This window comes from Manis javanica, chromosome 7, assembly GCF_040802235.1.
Source record: "Manis javanica isolate MJ-LG chromosome 7, MJ_LKY, whole genome shotgun sequence".
Classification (NCBI taxonomy): domain Eukaryota; kingdom Metazoa; phylum Chordata; class Mammalia; order Pholidota; family Manidae; genus Manis; species Manis javanica.
Window position 1 is genome coordinate 9517790 of NC_133162.1, and position 14577 is coordinate 9532366.

At 45.4% G+C, this 14577-nt stretch overlaps 1 protein-coding gene across 14 annotated transcripts in view; it reads left to right on the forward strand.

Moving 5' to 3' along the window:
- Positions 1-14577, forward strand: part of FGFR2 (fibroblast growth factor receptor 2) — a 102932-nt gene that overhangs the window by 56186 nt on the left and 32169 nt on the right. For 6 of the 14 annotated variants that reach the window (XM_037011119.2, XM_037011123.2, XM_037011125.2 and 3 more), the window contains 3 exons: positions 7506-7696; positions 8763-8910; positions 12289-12491. In XM_037011119.2, the coding sequence (XP_036867014.1) occupies positions 7506-7696; positions 8763-8910; positions 12289-12491 (542 nt within the window). Of the gene's footprint in view, positions 1-7505; positions 7697-8762; positions 8911-10096; positions 10242-12288; positions 12492-14577 lie in introns of all 14 variants that reach the window. The other 8 variants (XM_037011120.2, XM_037011127.2, XM_037011129.2 and 5 more) reach the window with 3 other exon arrangements.

Below are 14577 nucleotides of genomic sequence, written 5' to 3' on the forward strand. Positions count from 1 at the left end.
TTGTGCTCTTGGTTCTCATGCCCACAGCACAGGAGCCCCCAGACTGCCGCAGGGATGAGATGGTAAGTAGGGGGTGGATATTCCTGGATCTCACTAGAACTGGTTTTCCTTTCTTTCTTCCAGGGTCTCTCCCTGGTAGGATTCTCTCCATTCTCCAGTTCTCTAGGGCCGGTAGGTATTCTTTCCATCCCAGATAGGTGTACAAATCAGCAGGTCGGATTGTGCCCTACATGTATTTCCTATCACATCAGGAGGAAAATGATCTTTTGCAAGATGGGCATTAGATATTATACTGGAAGGATCTTTCTGGAAGGCATGCTTTATTTGAGAAAGGAAGTCCTCATTTTATTTGGTTTGGTATATACTCTGGCCTGGGACTGAAAAGGGAAGGATTTAGTCCTTTACATTTTACATTTTGGCCCAAAGAAACAAAGCCATTCTATGTATGTAGCCATCCCTGAATGTTCAGCAGGGAATGGCCTAGGTCGCGGGCTGGTTTGAGGCACCCATCAGGTTCGGACAGCGAGAAGGGAAGTGGCATTTGGATTGGAGCCTTTTGTGAACTCTGGGTGCCTGTTTTGAAGCTCCTCTTCAGAAGGTGGTCCCAGCAAGGAGTATCTAGAGTCATTTTTATTTTCAGTATGAGGTCGCCTTTAAGAAAACAAATGAGGTTTTCTTGTTCAACTTCTCATGTGGATCATACCAACAGGGGGCTTTTCTTGTTTGCTCAGATGGGCTGAAAGCTTTCGCTTCTGCTTGAACCACCCAAGAATCAAAATAAGGCATCTGAGAGATTAGTGTGATAGATTTTTCCAGATTTCCTCTAGAATCAAGGCTTTTTAATGGGAAAGTTGATGAAAACTGTCAACGTTACTTCTGTGCACATCTTTCCGTGTCTATACATATTAATCTACTTCATTCTTTTTAGTGGCCCATATTCTCTTCTGTCCTGGATATTGTATAATTTATTTAATCGCTTCTCCCATTGGTAGATATTCAGGTTGTGCACATCTTTTATCTTCCAGTTACAGAAGAGACTACAATGGCAAGCTTTGTGAATGCTTATTTTTTTGGACAATTGGGTGAATATTTTTCAAGGACAAAGTTTTAGAGGTGGACTCACTGTATCCTTTCTGATAGAGATCAACAGAACCTTTTCAGCCTAAAGGGCTTCATTCCGAGCACTGTCTTTGTGACCACCCCCCTGCACCCCCAAAGTGGTCTGGTTTTTAGCTTTGCAAATCCTTTGAAAGGAGATATTCCAATTTGGAGTTCAGCCTTTGTAACAAGAGGGTGTGTTTAATTCCTGCACTTTTTTTTTTTTAACGTTTCCAGCATACTCTTCCCATGAAGGAGACCCAGCTATGCAGACTCCAGCTGATAATCTTGCATTCCTGAAAGATGTTGCACCCCTAATGGCAAGTGGCAGGGTGCTGAGCCTCTGTGGTGTAGATCTCCAATGTGACTGCTCTCAGCTGTGTTTACCCCAGCTCCTCAGGAGGGAGCCTGGGGAGACTGAAGTCTGAGTTTTACATCAGCCTGAAAACCAAGCACAATATAGAGAGGGAACTTGTGCAGAGTCTTTATGGCAGGAGAGAGAGAAGCTGCCAGGAAACCGGACAAGATAAATACATTGAGCTCATTGAGAAGATAGGTTTTCTGTGACTGGAAAGACATCTTGTTCACTCTGTGCTACCATCACCTTTGCCATTTCTCCTTTTGTAAACTCGTGGTAATTTGTATAACATGTAATGCACCATTTTAATCTCTTTTTGAGTGTACAATTTTGGCATTAACTACATTCACATGGTTGTGCAGCCATCACCACCCTCCATTCCCCAGAACCATTCATCATCCCAAAGCCTTTCAACAAAAGGAAAGGCATTTTTGAACCTAAATTTGACATAATTTTGTGGTCACCAAAGGGTCTTCATTCAGGTCTTAACTTTTTGAAGGCACAAAGCTCAGGGTATTGTAAACATTTGGGGTGTAAATAACACACAGCCCAGCTCCTGTAATTTGCCCAAAAGACCTGAATTGACATCTAGCTGGTAGAAGCCACTCAACCCCCAGCCACACAATACTGTCTATGACATTCATTAGGGGAGGTACTTGGCCTCCACCTGCTTTGGTCTTCCCAGGCCGCCCAGCCTCAGCCAGCACTTCACACCGCTTCTCCAGCTCACCGAGCAAGCACAAAGGAATTAGTGGTGTTTTCCTTCTAGCATTTCACACGATGCAGCCTCCATAAGTCACTGAGGGACTTCAGCGCTGGAGGGAAGACACCTCGGCTGTCCCCAAACAAGCCTGCTCTACACACTTTGCTCTCTCTGCAGAAAAACCTGTGTGGTTTGGCGGAAGCTGGATCACCAGCCCAGTTCTGCAAGACTCTGAGTCAAATGTCAAGGCAGGAGGAAAATGAGGCCATGCTAAGCCTAGGATGGAGGAAGAGCAGCCAATGAGTCACTTTCTTCACAAATGTGGTTTCCCTTTTTCATTGTGAAAAAAGTCTGGGTGCCCAAGTACCCCGTTCACTTGTCTGTTCTAGAGGATGATAAGCCAAAATGCTGGCAACAGATACTTAGACCAGAAAAATGTAGTAGTCCTTCCCCTACCTCCTAACCATACCCTTCCTACTGGGCAGTGTGGTTCTCACCTCCCTCTGTGCCAGACTACAGGCCGGAGAAGGCTTAGGAACAGTATAACTCAGAACGCAACTGGATTTGTCCCGTCCCGTTTGAGTGCATCAGGCAGAGTCTTGACAGGCAATGAACTTGGCCTACTAATTATAATTAGTGGAGGTTTTTAACAGATTATTGGGCTCCTCGAGCTTCAGAGGGCTTTGATCATCCTCCCTAACAACTATGCCTCATGCAAACTGCTGTCATCCGTTTTTATGCAACAAAGGCAACCACTGCCTACTGGTTAGAAAAAACCTGGGACGGGCTTTTAGGAAAAAGAATTCTCAGTTCATTTTCACTTGTCCCCCAAATCGCAGAATGTTCCTTCCCTATTCAGCCCTTGGGAGTTGCTAAGAAACTGCTGTTTTAGAGGAAGGGTAATTAAAATTTGATTTTAATTTAAAGACAGAGCAGGCAAGGTTCTCTGGGCTCCTTAAATGAATGGGTGTCCCAGAGCAGGGGACTTGCTGCTTGCAGATCGGTCCTGGGCACTCACTGTGATGTAAGTCTCTTGGTGTCTCCAAGCCAGAGAGAGAGGTTTTGCAAAGGTTCTTTGTGGCAAGCGCTGCCTAACTTTGGGGGAGAAATGCTTAGGTACGAGACCAGTGTGTTCTGGGAAACCAGCAACTCTGGGCTTGATTAATTTATAGGTGTAATTTAAGAACCTGGTTCTCCTTTCTGATCCCGGGGATGCGTATTTACTGAGCCTGTAGACATGAGGCCTCTCCGCTCAGTGGATGTTTTTTATGGCCTTTGCTATGTCAGAGTAAAAGCTGTAGATCTCTTACGAGCAAACATATTATGTCCAGAGGACTGGCATGTTATAAAGTTTCAGTGGTCAATTAACAAAGATTTATTCTTTGTTACTCAGGTATTTTCTCTCTCTCTCTCCCTCTCTCTCCCCCTCAGTAATTACCTCTTGGAATGAAGCAGGCTATTTTCTGCGTGCCGTCCCTGGTCACGGCTTCTAACTTCAGAGCAGGGCTCAAGAGAGCCAGTTTTGACGTTTAGGCTAACAGAAGCTGGGCCTGTGCTTTACGAAAGTGGATGCATTTGGAGCACTTGACGAAAGGGAGTGAGAGAGAGAGAAAATGCGGGGGAGTGAATCTTTTTTTTAAGCACTTCAGTCTGTGTTTACTACGCACTTATTTGATGGAACCTCATTCCAGCCATGCAGCCAACTGTCCCATCGGCAGGAGCCGCACCCTTTGGACTGCTTTCCCGTCTGTCTTAACTTGGAATTCACACAGGGACTTTCGAATTGCCCTTTCAGAGGTTCTCAACCTGTGTCAGGTCCATGCACTGTCCATCTGTGACCTGCTGAACTCAGAGTATGTATATTTAAAATTGTAGTGAAGACACAGGGGTGAGATGCTCACCAGCTTTTCTGTTTCTCTGTATATTTATTTCATTCCCCCTGTAGGGAGAAAAATCTGTTTTATATAATATCTGAGAGTTAAACATGCAGCAAGAGAACCTTGCCTAAAACTGTAAATCCTTCCTGGTGGAGAAGATGTGATTTCTGTTATCGCATGGAAGAACAAGCAGTGGGCCTGCTCGGGCTTTTCTTCTCTCTTCCAGAGATATTCACTGGCTTATTCTTTTTATGTCAGCTCAACTGCCCAGCGTCTTGCAAACGTGAACCTGGTTGGCCCAGGGCCTGGGGAGATTCCGGGGTGAGTGCCGTCGCCGTTGGAGGGTCCTCGTGCTCACCATCTCTGCCCGCCCCTGCAGTGCTCCCACTGGGCCCCTCTCCGCAGGAACTGCCGCCCAGCTTGAGCCCCCAGCTGCCATCTGCACCCTACTTTCACCCCAGCTTTTCGGATGTTAGAGCAGGGGTCCAAAGACTGTCACCCCCGGCTACTGATCAGTGGTCTTAAGGGGCTGATGGACACCAGGGGAAGAGTGATCACTGATGGGTTTGAGGCAAGGAGCGCCATGCTCTGCAGATGCTGGCACCCGGGCCCTTTTCCAAGATGTTTCAGGCCTCATTCTCCAACTTGTTTAAGGGCAGAGAATAAGGTTGCAAAGGAAATCAAAGCCTGATGTGGAGAAACGAAACATGAGGCCTACTGACTTTTTAAAAACATTTTAAATAACATTCTCTAAGGTTTCATTTTATACTGAAGGCAGCTGTAATAAGTTTTGGAAGACGGTGTAAGGTTTCGATTACAGAGCGATCCTGCTTGCCGTTTTTGTACCCAAAGTGAGAAAGGGCCGAGGGGGAGAGGGGGTGGTTAAGAGGTTATTTTGTATAAGGTGAGAAAATTTGAAAGGATGAATTTAAGTCTGTGAGAGTGGCTAACATTCGGTACGCTGTAATTTGCAAATGAATAACATGAAACCATTGCGAAGTTGGTTTTTTTTTTCTTTCTTTGAAATTTTTTTCTCTTCATGAAAATAGTCCAGATAGCAGTGGAATAAGTTAATGACTGGAACTCAGCAGCACATTGACCACAAGTAAAACTAGACTGCGGCTCTGCAGTGGGCCCTGCCTGTGCGGCCCCAGTGACTCAATTCTCTGCTGAAGGCTGGCGCAGGCCGGAGATGTCGGGCTGTATGAAAGCACTCATTGTTCACTGGGCATCGTTACTGGGTATTACATGCACAATGTTTGCTTGTGAAACGATTTATTAGAAACAAGTAAGTTTAAGAAAGAGAACTTGGTTTGAAATGCAGTTGATCTGACTTATGACATTTAGGATTTTATAGTACCTTTGTTTCTAAGAATAAATATTTGGGTCCACTGTAAATATTTATCTTAAAACACCCAAACACATGGGTGCAACATTGAAAAACCGAGCCAGAGAATGGATTGATATCTAAAATTCACCACTCTATGGGAAGGAGTAAACCACCTCGATATTTGGGCTGGACAAAGGAGGAGCATGGGTGGTGAGCTTGGCCTGCCGTCTCCAGCCAAGAGGGCAGCTCCCTGCCACCAAGTCTCTGGGGAGGAGGCCTGGGGAGGAGGTGTGTGTGTGCACTTAACTCTGGCCTTCTTGCTTGGATACGGCTGGCCGGGATTAAGCCAGACCTTTGTCCCTGCAGCTGCAGGCAGGTCCCTGTGGCATCCAGGGGGCTGTCAGACCTGAGCAGGAGGCCCGACATGTGCGTGGGCCATCGCCAGGGTGGTGCATCTACCAGCGAGTGAGGGCGTCTGGTGATGTCTGAAAGGTCCCCAGCTTTGAGATTCTCTGCCCACAAACGAGCAGTCTCCACTTCTGGGTTCTTAGCTCAGCTTCCATGGATGATGTTGTGGCAAATGAGTGACTTCTTCGGGGGCTCTGAAATCCTTATCTGTTTAATGTGAAAATGTGGGTGTCTATGACGTGATGGGAGATTCTGGAATGATATGTGCTAAGAGTAACCACCAGCACATTGTTTTTATAAACATGTCTTTGAAGACCAGCAACAGGCTTGTGTAGTAAAATCAATTTGCACATGGTCTGGCCCTTGTCCAACAAATTCCACTAAATGATTCTTTAATCTGAAAGGCCCCAATGTAGAAAGGCTTAGATATCTGCCATTGTAGTTTGTTATTCCAGCCCAGGGCATGGGGATACTCAGGTGCAGTGTGGAGACATCTTTGATGAGTTGGGCCAGTGGGTCCTCTTCATTTCCCCTGGCAATTTTTTAAGTTGGAGTTCAGACAAGTGGCACCCTCAGAGGATGGCTGGCAGGTGCAGGAAGGTGGGGATGGGCGATATTTGTGAACTGACAGACGATTGGGTCTATGTAGATCTTGGCTGAGCCACCATGTGGGAAGGTTCTGGTCACTTTGTGATTGTAGTGCCATTGTGGACAAGAGCACACATAGCAGGCTGGTCTGTTACTAGGTTTTTGAGGACCATTGTGTGTAGTTTCTGATGCATCTTCACATGGTTGCCCCTACAAGATTTCTGCAGGGACCACCTCTCAACTGGAGAGGACCTTTTCCAGGCCTAAGATAAGAGAGGGTGTCTTCTGTTGAGAACTTTTGCCCCAGAGAGAGAGAGGCAAGTGAGGATGGGAAGTAATTGCTTAGCCCAGCCGCTGTGGGCCTCCTTTAAGACAGCCTAAGTCATCACCAGGATTTGGGATCTGGTGTCCCCTGGGTTTCTTTGGTGGTACATCTGAATAAACTAAGGAATGTCTCCTTTCGCATCGAGCGTTTGGCACACAGCACCACTTAATATTTATCAAGGAAATGAATGAATGTATAAAGAATGAATAAATGGAGTAAGTTGCATATAGTAAGGAGGTAAATCTGGCTGTTCATTTAGTCTGTTCCTAACTTTGGGCTTTAGCTTTTATTTTCTTTTCTTTTTAAAACAAGGGGTGGAAGTCTTTTCAGAGCACCTCACGTGTGTTTTAGGAGAAACTGCATTGTTTTTTTTTTTTTTTTTTTCTTAAGCATTCAGGGTGACCTTAAGGTTAGTCTTGTCACTTACCTGTGATGTCAAGCCTATGGTCAAGGGCTTGTTTCTGATACTATCCCAAATGGAGTCGATGAAGAAGCGCCTACTCCCCTGCCATTTGCCAATCTTTTAGGTTGTCAAAATCTTTTTTCCCTTGTTCATTAGGTGGCCATGGACAACCAATTGCTTGAGTTATAATAAGTTCTTTTCTCAGTTTTCTAAATAAGTATTCTTATTACAAGGGTCGCACTCCCAGCAAGCTCCTTTGAAGTCATTTTGTTATACACTGGGCCTCGGTGTTATTTCAAAGGAGTCAGCCAGCAGACTCGAGGCCTTTCTGGCTCGAGTTCACAAACAACCTTCTGGACAACACAACGTATTTATTCGTCTCCCCCACTCCCTGTTTCTTCCCTCTCTCCATCAGAGCGATCGCCACACCGGCCCATCCTCCAGGCAGGACTGCCAGCAAATGCGTCCACCGTGGTTGGAGGGGATGTGGAGTTTGTCTGCAAAGTTTACAGCGATGCTCAGCCCCACATCCAGTGGATCAAACACGTTGAAAAGAATGGCAGCAAATACGGGCCTGATGGACTGCCCTACCTCAAGGTGTTGAAGGTGAGGACTTTCTGAATCCCAAGATGCTTGCAACTGCAGCCTCCTTAATGGGTCGGCCCCATTCTTTGATTTCCTCTTGAATTTGAGAGAAGATGATTCCATCTTTGGCCAGTAGAGAGTGTGTGAGAAAATTAGCTTGCTAGCAAAATTTCAGTGGAGGGAACTAAGGTAGTGGAGGGACCCGTGAAGCTAGAGTCTAAGAGTTCAGCTATTTATCAGCCCTGGGATCTTAGATGAGGCGTTTTGGCTCAGCAACACATCTATAAAAGTGGGGAGAGTGATGCTATCTTCCCTGCAGGGCAGTTGTGCATGCAGAGTAAATGGGGTGGAGGAGGTAGAAAGAGCTCTGTAAACTCCGGGCTTTGTCCCATGCTTATTGTTACGTTGATGTTGTTTTTCTTACAAAGTGTTAGGATCAAATTTCAGTACCTTTGAGAACCAATCTGCATTTTCCTTTTAAAAGGAATTCCTTAACCTTTGAAATTCATTCATGTGCAGTTTAGACAATCAACTTTAGAAAAATCTTGAACAAGGAAACTTACTTTCTCCTTGTATCATTTGGTTCCTGCAAGTGCCTATTTTAGTAGCATCAGTTTCTTTATCTGTTTAGATCTGTCTTGCTTCTCAGGATGGGGATAGCAAACAGCAGCTGAGTCTATACAACTTCTTAGCCCACCGCCTGCCTACCACATTTCGCACGTTTAGTTGCTCATAGAGAATGTCCTCCAAAGAAGCCTTCCTGTAGAACCATAGGTAGTTTCCCTAAGCGTGAGTTATTCTCCCAACTGAGAATACCAAGGGCTGGAAAACCTGGGACAAGATGAGCAACCTGGGGAACTCCAGCCCATTCTGTTATGTATTGATCATACCCTCCACCCCTTCTCTCCAGCTTGCCTCTGTTGTCCACTAGTTGACTTATTTTGTTCTTTCTGAACCACAGCCCTTTATTGCTGCTGTTTAGACATAACGGAGGTTGTTTTTTTTGTGGTGTGTTGGTGGTGGGACCCTAGACAGTGTGAAGTCCTTCCTGGTTGGCCGTTATATTGTTCTCCTGTGTCTATTCCAGCACTCGGGGATAAATAGTTCCAATGCAGAAGTGCTGGCTCTGTTCAATGTGACTGAGGCGGATGCTGGGGAATATATATGTAAGGTCTCCAATTATATAGGGCAGGCCAACCAGTCTGCCTGGCTCACTGTCCTGCCAAAACAGCAAGGTAACAACGTTCTTGTGTTTCTTTTTGTTTTTTTTTTTTTAAAGAAGGCTGGATATAGAAGCTGAAAAGACTTGATGCTTTGGGAGACTGCAGGCAGCTTATAGGCTAACTCTGTGGCCTTGGTATATTCATAATGATCTTTCTTTGGTGATGCAGCTGGTATGATGCCAGCAGCCATGGAAAAATGCCCACACTGTTCAGAGTGCTTGCTGCAATTTCTTCTAAAGATTACCTTCCATCCCCATCTAGTTTTGAGGTCATTCCTTCTGGTTTATCTTGTTTGGGCTGTACATTTCCCACTATTACACAGCAAGGCATTTTTAAATGCACACCATCATGCCTGTTGAAATGGGTGGCATTGGCATATCAGTGGAATCCATACCTCCTCCTTCTCCAGATTTTTAGAGAAATGTTGGCATGATATAATTTGTCCAATAAAACATCATTTCTTTGGTTACATAACTGATACTTACAAATACTGTCCTTGACCTTGGTCTCCCAAATTTGAGGATAGACTGTCTGCTGAATGAACATAGTCCTGGATGCTGTGGAAGGCAGCAGGTTGACCTCGTTAGTCTCTTATGCCTCACATTCAGATGTTTATATTTAAAGAGATCATACTTTTTTCCATTTTCTTTCAATGCAGTGTAAGTCAAGATGGTTATACAGGGGTAAAAATAACCTGAGCCTTGTAACCACACAAAATTCCACCCTGGTTGGTTCCCACAGGGCTGATGTGCAAGGTGTCCGCTTGGGCTTATCTATAGTGTTTTGTTTTACAACAAGACAGTACAGACAAATTCATCCTTTTCTCAAAGTGGGATTCTGCAGCCAACTGGACCAGAACCTAGCTTGGACTTTTGGGTGCTGTACTTTTGGAAAACCACCCCTAAATCCAAAGCAGAGGGAAGGCCAAGAGAATGGATCTCTGTGGGTTGATTTTTCCATGTGTTTGATTGCATGCATGTCTAGGTGGTGAAGCCGGTGTGGTGATGGGCCTGTGGAGGTGAGCTGCTCAGTGTCGCTCAGTGTCTCTCGGTTGCGGGCTTTGTGGATGGGCTGCAGTCGGAATCTGCCGGTGGCCAGCACCCACCGGAGCCCCCGGTGCGACTCCTCGTGGTTCCACGGCCCCCTTCCACAATCATTCCTGTGTCTAGCCTTTTCTCTTGCTTCCCTTGTTTTCTAGGCTGCCGGTGTTAATACCACGGACAAAGAGATTGAGGTTCTCTATATTCGGAATGTAACTTTTGAGGATGCTGGGGAATATACGTGCTTGGCGGGTAATTCTATTGGGATATCCTTTCACTCTGCATGGTTGACAGTTCTGCCAGGTATATACTGCTCTTCCTTTCCGTGGTTTTTTTCCTTTTCTTGGTTGATTGCTATAAAATTAACACAGCTTCTGTTTTTAGAAATGGCCCCTTTTATCCTTCCATAACGGTTTTTAAAAAAATGTTTAAAATGATCCCCCAGGGATAAGAAAGTTGCCTTGGGAGTTCACACACAACGAGATCCCACACTTACATTTGTGATCGAGTGAAATTTCACCCTTGAAACCCAAAGGATCTTATGTTTTTAAGGAGTCATTAAGTCAAAGCATGAATTTGCCCATCCTGATTTCTCCTAAGGAAGAAGTTAAAATTACTTTGTAAAATTCAAAGTAATTTTTTTCCCACTTCAAATCCCATTTTTCTAAAACCCCGTATGGACTTGCATTACTTTGGCTCCTCTTTCTATTTTTAATGAGCTGTAACTAGATGGGTCTATGTCCAGGTGCCTGGGAGGGGCGCTCTGCGTGTAGGGGGTACAGAAGCAGTGTGCGACCTGCCTTGGGAATCTCGGTGGCTTGCTGCATGCTGCAATAGAATGGACTGTCAGTTCGCTTTTACTGCAAAGCATGCTTTTGCCATCTTGGGCTTGATGTTATTTCTGCCCTACAGAGAAATCAACATCAGCGAAGCCCTGTAGCCTAAAGATAGCTGCTGTTTGAATCTTAACTGACATCTCTGCACGAGTCAAACTTTCTTAATGATCGCTATCTACTTAGATGCATTTGCCTCTCTGTCATTTCCTTTGTAAAACTGCATAGACTATGGTTTGCTAGCCCCTGATGTTCCACTCCAGTTATTAATTCCTGATTTTTTAGAGTATGGTGCCTATGTGCATGCTTATTTTGTATCTAGTGAAAATAAATCATTTCATTTTGTGCTGTGCTGCTGAGAGTTTTGACTATCTTGCAAGTGTTTTCCTGATTAAAATGTATAAGCTTTAAATAATACCATTGCATTCATGTTTCCTTTGGTTGTGAACCTGCTCTGTGAATATTTGCTTTGAAATAATGAGATGCCTCTTAGGTTGAGCTTGCTTTTACTTGCTGTACTGCGTTCTGCGAGGGCCTAATTGGCGCTTGGTAACCGATTTGCCCGACAGTCCTAGCACATTAGCTAAGAATGCAGTTTGAGAAAAGTATTCGGAAATAACACTGCTTGTAGATTGGCCACTGAAGACCAAGGAGGGAGCAGACATTGTTGGAAGTTGATGTAAGAACGTGCTAACTTCAATAATTACATGTATACTCACATGTAATACCCTTTCTATTTTTTTCTATAAGAGAAAAGTTGTAGTGACTTAGCAGTGACATACAAAATTTGAATGGTTATTGATTAAGGAATATTACACACTTTTTATGGTGTGGACATAAGACTCTATATTAAAAGCATTTCATTCTTTCTATTAAATGCATTTGCTTGTTTAGTTGAGTAATATACTGGGCTTTATTAAGAAATTTGAAACCTTTTTAGACCAGCCTACCAGATGAATATTTATTTCATTGCATGTAGAACTGTGCTCATATGGGGTAAACCACCCTGCCACGTCTACCTTTGGCAGAGCTCACCCAAATAAGACTTGAGGTACCATCCCTCCAGAAACAAAAGTGGGCATCCTTTGTATTTAAGAATTTTTCATTTGGTTTGCACCAGAGCCCATCACCGAAGACAGTCTTTTTGTTGTGGGTGTGGTTGACTGTCCTACTCTGCCCAAAAGCCTAACAGAAACCGGCCTCATCACCTGCCTTTTGTACCTTGGTGGTGGCCCACCCATTGTGATCACTGGTTTGCAGAGGGCCACTAAGGCCGGAGATAGTGACCGCCTGGGCGCTGGTGGTAAAGTGAGGAGCCCTTGCTTTATTCACCCTCATCTGGGGGAGGTGCATGGTGGACCGTGGCCCCTGTCATTCTGCACCGCTGAGTCATTGTGAAGCCCCTCGTCGGGAATGGTGGTCACCTTTTGATTCCTTTAGTTTGCCAGGTTGCATCAATCCAGTGTCCTAACTCTGTGGCCTGCTTATCTGTTTCTCCTCTGTGATTTACGATCTAGCTCCTGTAAGAGAAAAGGAGATTACAGCTTCCCCAGACTACCTGGAGATAGCCATTTACTGCATAGGGGTCTTCATAATCGCCTGCATGGTGGTGACGGTCATCCTGTGCCGAATGAAGTCCACGACCAAGAAGCCAGACTTCAGCAGCCAGCCAGCTGTGCACAAGCTGACCAAGCGCATCCCCCTGCGGAGACAGGTAACAGAAAGTAGATAAAGAGTTTGAAGAAATTTACTCCTCCCTGTACACCAGCCAGCTCTTGGGTCTGCTTCGCTGCCTAGGTGGACATCACTGTGTGAGTGGAGCTGATGGGCCTCTCTGTGGTCTGGCCAGTGCTTGGAACATGGAGAGCCAAGGGCTGGTGTGTCAGTGAGGGCAGTGGAGTCAAGTTCAAGGGCAAGAGAGCACAGTGATGTGAGATGCAGGTTCCTAATCAGCAGGCGTGGCGTTACCATGGAAGGCAATGCCCTTGTGTGTTTGATGAGCCTCAAGTGCAACAGTCTCTGTAATCTGATGTCATGATCTAATGCTTTTTTGGAGAGAGGCTACTACCACTAGTTGGGAGGGGAGGGACTGTAGTTCTCTTTGACTTATTTTTTTAAATCAAGGTCAGAAAACTACACCCCAGAGGTGAACCTGACCTGTTCATTTAAGCTGGCCCATAATGTCTTTCTTAACTGAATTTGGTTGGACCTCTCTGATTCTTAAAATAGAAGTGTATGCACATATTGTATAACTGTGAGTTGTTCAGAGGCATGGCTGTGGGTTCAGGGGAGGAGTGATTTTTATATGGAATAAGCAAGAGATTATTTTTGACCTAGACCTTGGTCTTATGGTGGTTACTTTGTGCTTGATGTGCCTCCCAAGTGGTTTGAATTTGCTCTGGGGAGATGGGGCAAGATAGAGCCTGCACATCTGTCTAAAACTAAAGCCCCGTGGAGCTGAGCGGCACAGGAAATGCTTTGACTCTTTCCCCTGTGTTTGCAGAGATGTAAGGGAGAGGCCGATGGGCATGGAAAGCGTCTACGAGGTATTTGGAACTTGGTTCCGATAAAGATGTTTATTTGAAACCGCAAGCAAAACGGCTAACTCTCTGGCTCTATCACTGTGTGTATTGAGTACAATTTATAGGGTGTTTGTTAAAATTGCAGCTTCTATAGTCTCAGCCTAGAGATCTGGTTTAGTAGGTCTTAAATGCGGGCCATGAATTTGCATTTTAAGCCAGTCCTTGGGTGATTCTGAAATGCTCTCTGAGAAGCTCTGGGTTCATCCCAGCCCTGCCCCTCCTGGGGCTTGAGGTGGCTGTGGCTTTCTGGACGAGGCATTAGGAGGACTAGGAACAAGTTGGTTGGTGCAGTTTGGGACAGATCTGGCTGTTCTCAACCCAGCTCCAGACCCTGGGGTGCACAGGTTCTTGTTGACTTTTTTGAAGCCATGTTTCAAGCATCTCTTTCTTCATGGAGGCTGCGGACAGCGTTCAGACTTGTGCCAAGTGCAAGAAGATGCCCAAAGTGTGTTAAGAGCAAGGAGGGGAGGGTGCCTGTGGGGTCACTTCTGCCGCCAAGAATCCTATTGTTACTAAAACAATGCCATGTCATTCTTGGGGCCAGGGAAGCAATGGCGGGGCCACCTGCCTAACTCTGGGAGAGTAAGAATCCTGACTCTTAGCCAGATGAACCTTCAGTGACCTTCAGGTGGGGTTCCCCCGCCTGCTGCTCTTTTTCCTAGTTGTCTCTGGGCCATTCTTACAGCCATCTTGAGAACCTGACCTCTGGGAGTTGAAAAAGGGAGGGTTTTCCCCACCTTTATTTTTTTTTTCTAATAGGGAAAGTGCTACCTTCTAGAGGAAACTTGTGACTGTTGTCCCATAATTATTTCATCATCCTTTTTTTCTGCAGCTGTTAACATCGCCCTTCTTTTTACTTACTATAAAAGAGGCAGATGCCCTTTAATCCCCTTGACTCAGCCTTAGTCATCATGTTTTCCATTCTCTCTGGCCGCCCAGCCTCCTATTGTCCATCTCCACCTAAGCTGGCCATTTTCCCCATGCCCCCCTGTGCAACTGGAGGGGGGAACCCTGAGCTCCCTTCTCCTTTTTCCTCCCTCCCTCCTTCCTTTCTTCATCATGGTTTCCGGAGTGCTTGGTCTAACCCAGGTTCAGTCAAGACACATATTGCCTTCTCCAGTGGTTCCGGGGTTGCCTGAGATGCAGTGGCCTTGTGTTTCAGCAAGGTCCAGTAGTATACACGTAGCAGAGGACAGTGGGCAAACACCAGTCCCCTGGAAAAAA